This window comes from Solea senegalensis, unplaced genomic scaffold (genome assembly GCF_019176455.1).
Source record: "Solea senegalensis isolate Sse05_10M unplaced genomic scaffold, IFAPA_SoseM_1 scf7180000016096, whole genome shotgun sequence".
In the NCBI taxonomy this organism is placed as follows: domain Eukaryota; kingdom Metazoa; phylum Chordata; class Actinopteri; order Pleuronectiformes; family Soleidae; genus Solea; species Solea senegalensis.
This window is the reverse complement of record NW_025321589.1, coordinates 1-10,326: the sequence shown is the minus strand read 5'-3', so window position 1 is coordinate 10,326 and position 10,326 is coordinate 1. Positions and strand designations below refer to the sequence as shown.

Here is a 10,326-nt window from a genome sequence, read left to right as displayed (position 1 = left end):
CCTCTGATGTTGAACAAATATTTGGAGTTAATTCAATAAGATAAGCAGAGGGTGTTCAGGTCACTTAGAGGAAGTATATGGAAAAAAAAACAGGGATTAGCTCAGTAGTTCCCAAAGACTGGGTCGAGACCCACAGGTGGGTCGCCAGGGATTCCCAGCATTTATTGAAACCTTTACATGTGTTTATGTTTTTAAATATTATATGAATATAATAAAATATATAAATATTAAAACATATTTTTTCAAGTAGTTGTAATTTGCAACGTTATGCACAAATTGTATATAAAGTTTGAGATTAGCTAGATTAGATTAGCTAATATTGACCATAATGGTCAAAATCACATAATTGGATATCGGACAAAGAACATTTTTATGATGAATCAATTATTAACTAAATACTAAAGTAATTAGTCAACTATTATGTTAATACATTTGATCGGTTTTGCTGTGTTTTTTTGTTTCTGTGATTTTTCAGCTTCTTAAATGTGAATATTTCCTGGTTTCTTTGCTCCTTATATCAAAGAAACGATTAAAACTGAATTATTTTATCAACTTTGAAAATAAATAATGGTTGATTTGTCCAGTTTGCGTGGAACTACTTTGTTTTACAGTGTGTGTTGTGGATATTCAGGGTCATTGGGTGTGTTGTAGTGTGCTGGGAAAATCAACACCCACAATCTACAGTATCTGTGTGCAGCTGTTTGTGTGTCTCACTCTTTTTCTTTCTTACTCCCTGTGAGTCCAGAGGAAAATGTCAGCCAGAGGAGGAAAGAAGAAGGCCACTAAGCTGTCCCGCTCTTCCCGGGCAGGCGTCATCTTTCCTGTGGGGAGGATGATGAGGTACCTGAGAACAGGCACGCACAAATACCGCATCGGCATGGGGGCGCCGGTCTACATGGCCGCTGTCATTGAGTACCTGGCAGGTAAGGTACCGGGAAGAGGGAAATATGTCTCCCACACCAAAGTCCATTAAGAAAACTAGCATTTTTACATCACAGCACACATGTTGATCCACTGCGGCCTCCATCACTAAGTTCAAATGTCTTACAGTATTTATTAAAATTCTGTGTTCAAAATCACTGATTTTCTCTATGGGCTTTGGTGTGGGAGAGTTTTCATTCAAAATAAAGGCTTTTTAAGTCGCACGCTAACCCTAACCCAGATAATAAGACGAAGAGTAAAGTGCTTACATATATACAGTATCTGTATATATATACATATATATATATATATATATGTATATATACACTTCATTGAATCAAAACAGACAACAACGGCTGAACATGTGAACAATTACGATCACCCCTTTCTTCAGTGAGACAATCTGTGAAATGATAGATACATTTAAAAAACAATAATAAAAATGGAGATACTATAGATTTAAGCTGACATATATTTTCATATTTGTTTAATAGTATATCTCTTCTGGCAGCCATGTTGTCAGTTAGACTGAATGTCCAGGTTCCAGGCTGGTTTCAGGGAAATACCAGCTCATCGTGGCCTATCCCTGTAACATTAAAAGAAGAATACGAAGGGCGTAAAGCTGTCGGACTTCCTCACTTTCATATCTGATGGTATCTACACTGTGTTTTTGTTTTCTTTCCTCAAAGCTGAGATCTTGGAGTTGGCGGGAAACGCAGCTCGGGACAACAAGAAAGGCCGAATAACTCCCCGGCACATCAAACTAGCTGTGGCTAACGACGAGGAGCTCAACCAGGTAAAACAGCCGATCGTCTGTGGAGGCAGCGACTCGTGTTGTCGTCAGAACTCTCTCACTCATCACTTGAAATGTGTCGTCCGGCAGCTTCTGCGGGGCGTGACCATCTCAAATGGCGGTGTTCTGCCCCGCATCCACCCGGAGCTGCTCTCAAAGAAGCGGGGAGGACGCGTGAAGGTGGACAGCCAGTCGTCCGTCCCCGAGAAGCAGGAGGAGGTCTCAAAGCGTAAGAAGCCCGTCAAAACCTTCAAGAAGGTCAAAGGCAAACGAGGACGAAAGCCAAAGGTCAGTCTGGACGGGGAGGGACATGGAGGACCATTAAAGGGACAGTTTACAAACGAGGCAGGCAGTGAAGACATGTCTTTGACAACCGTTACTAACAAGAAACTGAAGTTTGATTGTCTTCACAAACCAATCGTCCTCTAGGGCTGTAAAGTCCCGGTCGACTGGTCCATTTATGAGTAGAGACGTTCTGGTTCGACTCAGATTCCGTGTTCATTTCATACAGTCTGTATGTACCAAGTGCTAATGGGGTACATACAGAGCACCCCTGTTCCACAGATCACAGCGCGTCTGCAGAGAACACCCCCCTTGTTTTCACAGGAGACAGAAAGACTACAGAACGTCCGGTGGTTTTATTTCATGTTGAGCTAAAGTCAGTCGTTCTCTAACATCCATGATCCATGTCACAGACATCACCGGCGTCACAGATGTCACAGACATCACAGACGTCACAGACGTCACAGACGTCACAGACTTCACAGACGTCACAGATGTCATAGACTTCACAAACGTCAAAGACTTCAGAAGTCACAGACTTCACAGACGTCACAGATGTCATAGACTTCACAAACGTCAAAGACTTCAGACATCACAGACTTCAAAGACGTCACGGACTTCACAGATGTCATAGACTTCACAAACGTCAAAGACTTCAGACGTCACAGACTTCAAAGACTTCAAAGACGTCACAGACTTCACAGACGTCACAGACGCAGATGTCATAGACAAAGACTTCAGACGCACAGACTCACTCACAGACGTCACAGACTTCACAGACATCACAGATGGACGCTTCACAGACTTCCGTCACAGACTTCTACAGACATCACAGGCGTCACAGACTTTACAGACATCACAGGCGTCACAGATGTCACAGAGAACATCACAGACGTCACAGACTTCCTTCACAGACTTCACAGAACAGACATCACAGACTTCTGTTCACAGACAGACATCACAGACTTTACAGACATCACAGACGTCACAGACTTCACAGATGTCACAGACTTCACAGACGTCCTGTGTTCAGTGTCTCTGTGTGAGGACATGAGACAAATCATCTGAATATTCCTCAACAGTTGATATCAACGCAGAGCAGTGACCCCCCCACCTAGTCGACATTTTGAGTCGAACAGCCCCCAGGGCTTCAATGACCATGAATTTCTCTCCTGAGAAGTTTAAAACTTGAACAATTGAAACTTTCATTTCTCTCTCTTCCATTTGACAAAGAGCACAGACAACGACAAAGACTCAGTACCAAACTCCACGGCTGAGGACGGTCCAGGAGACGGATTCACCATCCTCTCTGCAAAGAGTCTGTTCCTCGGACAAAAGGTGACGTACATTATGAACATGTCAGTGTAAATAATATGAAATCTAAAATCGTACAGAACATGACGAGCTGCTGACGCTGTGCATCCACAGCTTTCACTAACAGAGAGTGAAATCAGCAAGATCGGAACAATCAAGGTGGAGGGGATCATAAACCCGACCAATGCAGAGATGGACCTGAAAGACGGAGTCGGTGAGGACGCGTTTCACACACTGTGGACAGTTAGATCACACATGTCCTCACACAGCGTTTCTGAAACAGGTTCTTTATTATTAAAGCCATAAAATAACAACTGTATTCACGACTCAGAGGAAACTGCACGGATCTGCATCCTAAACAGTTATTTCACCTTCATTTAAACAGAAATAATTAAAGTTAGGATACAACGATGAAAGCATACAACATACTCAATACGATGTAGAAAATATATACATTAAAATATACTAAATGCAAGATTCTAGCATTCATCAAGTGTCATGTTATTGTGTTTTTCAGCAGCATTTACAGTTGACAACAGACAAAATGTAGTTTAGTTTGGCTCAATTTCACAATAAAAGTGTTTGTTTTGATACAGAATTTCAGGTAATTTACAATAAAAACTTTTATGATGCAAAATGAATCAAAAACAAAATCGTTTTCACACATTTTCCTTTTTTTTTGGGTCATTGTTGGTTTCTATGCCGACGATCCACTGCTTTTTCACAATCACTTCAGAATGTGTGTGAAAAAAAGTGTTTTTCTTATATTCCTCAATAGTGTGTTTAATCTCTTCTGATTCTGGTTCTGGTTGTTCAGGGAACGCTCTGGAGAAGGCCGGAGGTCGGGAGTTCCTGGACGCAGTGAAGGAGCTGCGGAAAGCACAGGGACCTCTAGAGGTGGCGTCAGGTACTGACTTTCAAGTGTTAGTCTATGAAATCAGGAACATATATATTCTCTGCTTTACTTCATTGTTACACAGACTGTGTCCACTGGAAACTCACTCACTCAGTCATTCCAAATGTGTTATTTAATGAATTTGGTGTTTGAAATAAGTAGTGACACAATGTGACCACACGGGGCAGCAGTAGATCAGCCAAATCATTGATTTTCTCTATGGACTTTGGTGTGGGAGAGTGAGTCATTTTTCTGTCATGAAAGTTAAAGATGAGGTGTGTGTGTGTGTGTGTGTGTGTGTGCAGTGGCGGTGAGTCAGGCCAGTGGGATGGCAGCTCGCTTCATCATCCACTGTAACGTCCCTCAGTGGGGTTCAGAGAAGTGTGAGGACCAGCTGGAGAAGACGGTGAAGAACTGTCTGTCAGCAGCAGAAGAGAAGAAGCTCAAGTCTGTCGCGTTCCCTTCACTTCCTGCTGGACGGTGAGCCGTGCTCTCACACACACACACACACACACACAGTAAATCACCCAGCGATATATGCGACTTGACAGCGGCAGCTTAAGTCTGCGATGTCTTAAGAACGCGTTCACGTCTTTATCTCACTGTACAACAGGAAACTGAGCTTTGTGACGCTCGTTCTCCTGCACCAAACCTCATCGAGAAAATCAGTGAGAGTTGTTGATCCACTGCTGCCTCCATCACTAGGTTCAAATGTCTGATTTTGTCACTTAATTTAGATTGATTTAAGTGACACAAAGTGACCACACGGGGCAGCAGTAGACCACATGAGGTAAAAATCAACCATTTTCTCGATGAGGTTTGGCGTTGTGGAAAAATGAGGCGTTTGTCACAGAGAGTGAGCAGAATGCAGCGCCCCCTGTTGTCAGTGGAGATGATGACCTTGTGACCTTGTCTCCCACAGGAACGGATTCCCAAAGCAAACGGCCGCGCAGCTCATCCTCAAGGCCATCTCCAACCACTTTGTGTCGTCCGCCAGCTCCTCCCTGAAAAACATTTACTTTGTTCTGTTTGACAGCGAGAGCATCGGGATTTACCTGCAGGAAATGGCCAAGCTGGACGCCAAGTGAGGACACACTTCCCCGTGTGTGTGTGTGTGTGTGTGTGTGTGTGCGTGTGTGTGTGAGTGTGTGTGTAGTCTGCCATGTTTTTACTTTCTCAGTGTTGTTTGTTGTAGACACGACGACAGTAGGGTTTTTGGTTAAAGAGAAAAAAAAATAAAAATAATAATAATAATAAAGAAATAAAGAAAAACAAAGAAAAAAAAGCTGTTATTTGTGAGTGTCGTTGACGTTTATGTCCCGCTGTCCCTTCACCAGATGAATTCTTTATAGATTAGATCATTTGCTGTTTTCTCTGATGTTTTTACATTCCATGTACAAATATAACAGTTTTAGTTTTTCCTCTCTGGCTGCTGTAGTTTCTGATGCAGTTAGTTTACTAAGAAATAAAAAAAGAAAAAAGAAAGGAAAAAACTGTGGTTCTCATTTTTTTTGCTTTGAAATAAAGACCCAGATGTTTTTACACCACGTGTTTTTACAACGGTTCGTTTTTCTACCATTTCAATAATCTCAGACTGCAACAACCACCAGGGGGCAGGATTTTAGTCATTTCCTCACTCAAATTACCATCAAATGTGATTCTATTTATATATTTCTCACTGTTCCAGACAATTTGTTTCTAGTTATTTACGTTGTAGGTTTTTTTTTTGGATAAATCACGTTATTTAAATAATAATGACTGTGTAATCTGCCAATTTTGACTCAGAGATTATGTAAATGTGCGTTTACAAATATTGATAAAACTCAACTAAGTTTTTGGGGTAAATTTATGAAATTTTATCACCAGAGCAACTGAGAAAATTATGAGGATATTTAAATCTAAATATTTAAGTTATGATACAGTATTGTCATATTTAAATCACAGTATTAAATATTTAAATATAAGTATTTATTTTGTCAGTTTTCTTGCGTAAAAAGTGAAGATGTATGCAGCTCAGTGTTTACAGACGACTAAATAAACAGATAAACTCCATAATGTGCATAATTACATTGACATTCGAGTGTCACACATTTGAACTTTCACTCTTCTATAAAGGGTTAAAATGGGGTTGCTCTAGCGCCACCATCAGGACCTGAGGAATAATATCAACAAATATGACACTTAAAACTGGCGGAAGTGAAGTTTCCTCATAAAAAGAGAGAGACAAGAGCCTGCTGCTGCCACAAGAGGGCAGTAAAGTACACAATATACACTCATAGAGATGTCCTCATTGACTGTCTTGATGTCACACTGTTGATAATCTAAAGTTTACATTAACTCGACCAAAAACTTCAAATATTAAAGTTGTGTATGATATTTAAATATTGAACTTTCATTTGTATCAGATTAACGATGTCTGTGGTTGTGTGGAGAATGATGTTGTTACAGTTTATTTCCAACAAGAACATGACATTTGTGTCACTTTGTAAACCACTCACTGTCCCACACCAAAGTCCAGAGAGAAAATCAGTGACTTTAACATCACACACACACACACACACACACACACACACACACAGGAGTGTTGAACATCCAACAACGACTTTAACGAGTGTTTTACAAACTTCAGTTTCTAGACAGAGAAAGTTGTTTTAATGGTGAAATAAAGATAAATCATTATAAATTAAAATGGCACACGGACACACAGTAAATCAACGGGACGACAGTGGACGTGGAGACTCCGTGTCTCTCAGCAGAGAGCGATAAGACAGTGGTGTCGTCTCACATTGGGGGACATTGCGGAGGTCACCCCCAGCCTCCTTTGATGGAGACATGTGTCCACAGCGGGGATAAAACTGTCGTTAACATCAACAGCTGCAGACACGAGCCCCTCCCTCCGTTCACATGGACTCTCCCTGTCTGTGGCGACTAAAGCCACAGTTTTTCTGAAGCCACTCGTGAACGTGAAGAAACACATCAGAGTATCAGTGTCCTGTCACAGTGACAGCTGGAGACGCCTGAACGCGTCTGAGGAACCATCGATTCTTCATCCTCATCCTCAGCTTTAGCCACTAAAGGTCACGGTGAGGACCCTGAGGTTATGTACCACACTGGTGTGTGAGTGGTGCTTTATGTACCACACAGGTGTGTGAGTCTGCTTTATGTACCACACAGGTGTGTGAGTGGTGCTTTATGTACCACACAGGCGTGTGAGTGGTGCTTTATGTACCACACAGGTGTGTGAGTGGTGCTTTATGTACCACACAGGTGTGTGAGTCTGCTTTATGTACCACACAGGAGTGTGAGTCTGCTTTATGTACCACACACAGGTGTGTGAGTGGTGCTTTATGTAACACACAGGTGTGTGAGTGGTGCTTATGTACCACACAGGTGGAGTGGTGCTTTATGTACCATACAGGTGGTGCTTATGTACCACACAGGTGTGTGAGATGGAGTACCACACAGGTGTGTGAGTGGTGCTTTATGTACCACACTGGTGTGTGCTTTATGTACCACACTGGTGTGTGAGTCTATGTACCACACAGGTGTGTGAGTGGTGCTTTATGTACCACACAGGTGTGTGAGTGGTGCTTTATGTACCACACAGGTGTGTGAGTCTGCTTTATGTACCACACAGGAGTGTGAGTCTGCTTTATGTACCACACAGGTGTGTGAGTCTGCTTTATGTAACACAGGTGGAGTGGTGCTTTATGTACCACACAGGCGTGTGAGTGGTGCTTTATGTACCATACAGGTGTGTGAGTGGTGCTTTATGTACCACACAGGTGTGTGAGTCATGGTTTATGTACCACACAGGCGTGTGAGTCTGCTTTATGTACCACACAGGTGTGTGAGTGGTGCTATGTACCACACAGGTGTGTGAGTCTGCTTTATGTACCACACAGGTGTGTGAGTCTGCTTTATGTAACACACACAGGTGTGTGAGTCTGTATGTACCACACAGGTGTGTGAGTGGTGCTTTATGTACCACACAGGCGTGTGAGTGGTGCTATGTACCATACCAGGTGTGTGTGTCATGTTTTATGTACCACACAGGTGTGTGAGTGGTGCTTTATGTACCACACAGGTGTGTGAGTGGTGCTTTATGTACCACACAGGCATGTGAGTCTGCTTTATGTACCACACAGGTGTGTGAGTGGTTCTGTTGGCACAGCTGAATATGCCATATTTGATCCTATAGATAAGCAGGAGCCACATAACTGGAGTTCTCTGAGCCACGACTCACACTAGACCTGATCCTCCTGATCCTCATCAGGTCCAGAGTCTGGTTCTTGTCTATCATAAGTCTTGTGTTTTGTTGAAAGTTTCTTCTCATATATTTATATCTATGCAAGTATTTTTGTAACCACTTCATGAAATACTTTTGTATTTCTCTTCTTCTTCCTGGTTTTGCTTATTCTTCTATTTCTATTTTTGCATTTGCATTCTTATGTGGTGCAGATCAATAAAAAGACGTAATCTGATCTAATCTAAACCATTCCCGGCTAATCTAATGGACTCTAATAATTGTATCATTTTAATCTAGATTCATTTAGATGTAGATCTAAATTGATTTCAGTATAGTTTAATCTTATACAATACAATATAGACTCATCAAATAATCTAGTTTTAATCTTGTATTATCAAATATAATATAATGTAATCTAACAAGGACTAATCTAAACCTAATCTCATTTGAATATAGAATCATAAATGTGATGAATTTATAAAGAATTGATCCACATGTGAACAGCTGACACCAACAGTGACTCATCATAATCTGAGATTGGATCACGTTCATTTCTCATGGAGGTGAAACACAACGCAGTTCTCATTAACGCCATTAGAGGGCAGTGTTGCCTCGAGTGAGACAAGCGACACGGACATTATGACACACAGGGACAGACCCCCGCCCTGCTTTTTAAACCCCGCCCCCTTTATCACACCTGGTCCTGATCACACCTTCAAGTCTTTGCCCAAGAGTGAGAGCAGAGAGTTTATCAGCTGTCAAAGGAAAAAAGGTACAGTCCAACAAAAACTGCTGAGTCACATTGTGTGAGAACAGGATAATGCTGAGTCAGAGTTTTCCGTGCGTGTGTCAGTTTGTCAGTACTCAAGTAAGCAAGTATGTATGTATTGTTCTGCTGTTTGAATGGTGACTGCAGCCTCATTAGCGCCACCTACGGTGTTGATAAATGAACATATGAAATACTTTTAGTAAATGCATATATATTGTTATTATTTTCACATTTTAAATATTTAACTTCATTTATTAATTTATTTCTATTAAAATATACAATACAAATAATACAATGTGGAAAATAGATATAGTACAGCATTGTAGAGTAGTATATATGTGTATATATATACTACTCTACATATCTAATATTTACATATTATATTTAAATACAGATACAATTAAAGTTATTTAGTTTTTATTAATCCCCTTAGGGAAAGTATTCCTCTGCATTTTGACCCATCCTAGAATTAGGAGCAGTGGGCTGCCACACTGAGTAGCACCCACCCGGGGAGCATTGGCCGGGTGGGGATTTAATATAAATCTAACATTCAAAGATAAAATAAATAAAACATTAATAATATAAACTTATAAACTTTCAAACTTTCAGGTCATAACGTTTCCATTAAAAACAAAATAACACGTCAACAACAAATCTATGGATCACACCGAGCATCTAATGACAGCGACGTCATGATGTCATCAGGACAGGCCGAGGTCACGCTGCTCTGTGCCGGGCACAGTGAGCGCCGAGCGTCCGCAGAGGCGGAGCTTATCACCTCCGACAAACGTCGCTGCCAAACTATAAATACGTCATATCTTCGAATTCTAAATGACTCAAGTAAAGTACGCACAAGTACGCACAAGTACGCACAGGTATGGATATTGAGAAACAGCCGTTTACACAGAATCAAAGAGACAAACATGTGTCTCATCATTTCACACATATGTGTATATTCTACATGGTCATCAAACATGAATGGTGTTTGTAAATCCACCACCAAAACCACTTATTATCTAACCAAAACCACTTATTATCTAACCAAAACCACGTATTATCTGACCAAAACCACTTATTATCTGACCAAAACCACTTATTATCTG

At 41.1% G+C, this 10,326-nt stretch overlaps 1 protein-coding gene across 1 annotated transcript; it reads left to right on the top strand.

Annotated features, from left to right (window-relative positions):
• Window positions 1–578: 578 nt before the first annotated feature.
• LOC122762806 (core histone macro-H2A.2-like) lies at window positions 579–5,752 on the top strand. Its single transcript, XM_044017972.1, has 8 exons — window positions 579–923; window positions 1,611–1,717; window positions 1,805–2,002; window positions 3,230–3,334; window positions 3,425–3,524; window positions 4,128–4,217; window positions 4,511–4,685; window positions 5,128–5,752. The coding sequence occupies exons 1-8, from the start codon at window positions 752–754 to the stop codon at window positions 5,291–5,293; spliced, it is 1,113 nt and encodes a 370-aa protein (XP_043873907.1). The 5' UTR covers window positions 579–751; the 3' UTR covers window positions 5,294–5,752.
• Window positions 5,753–10,326: the final 4,574 nt, after the last annotated feature.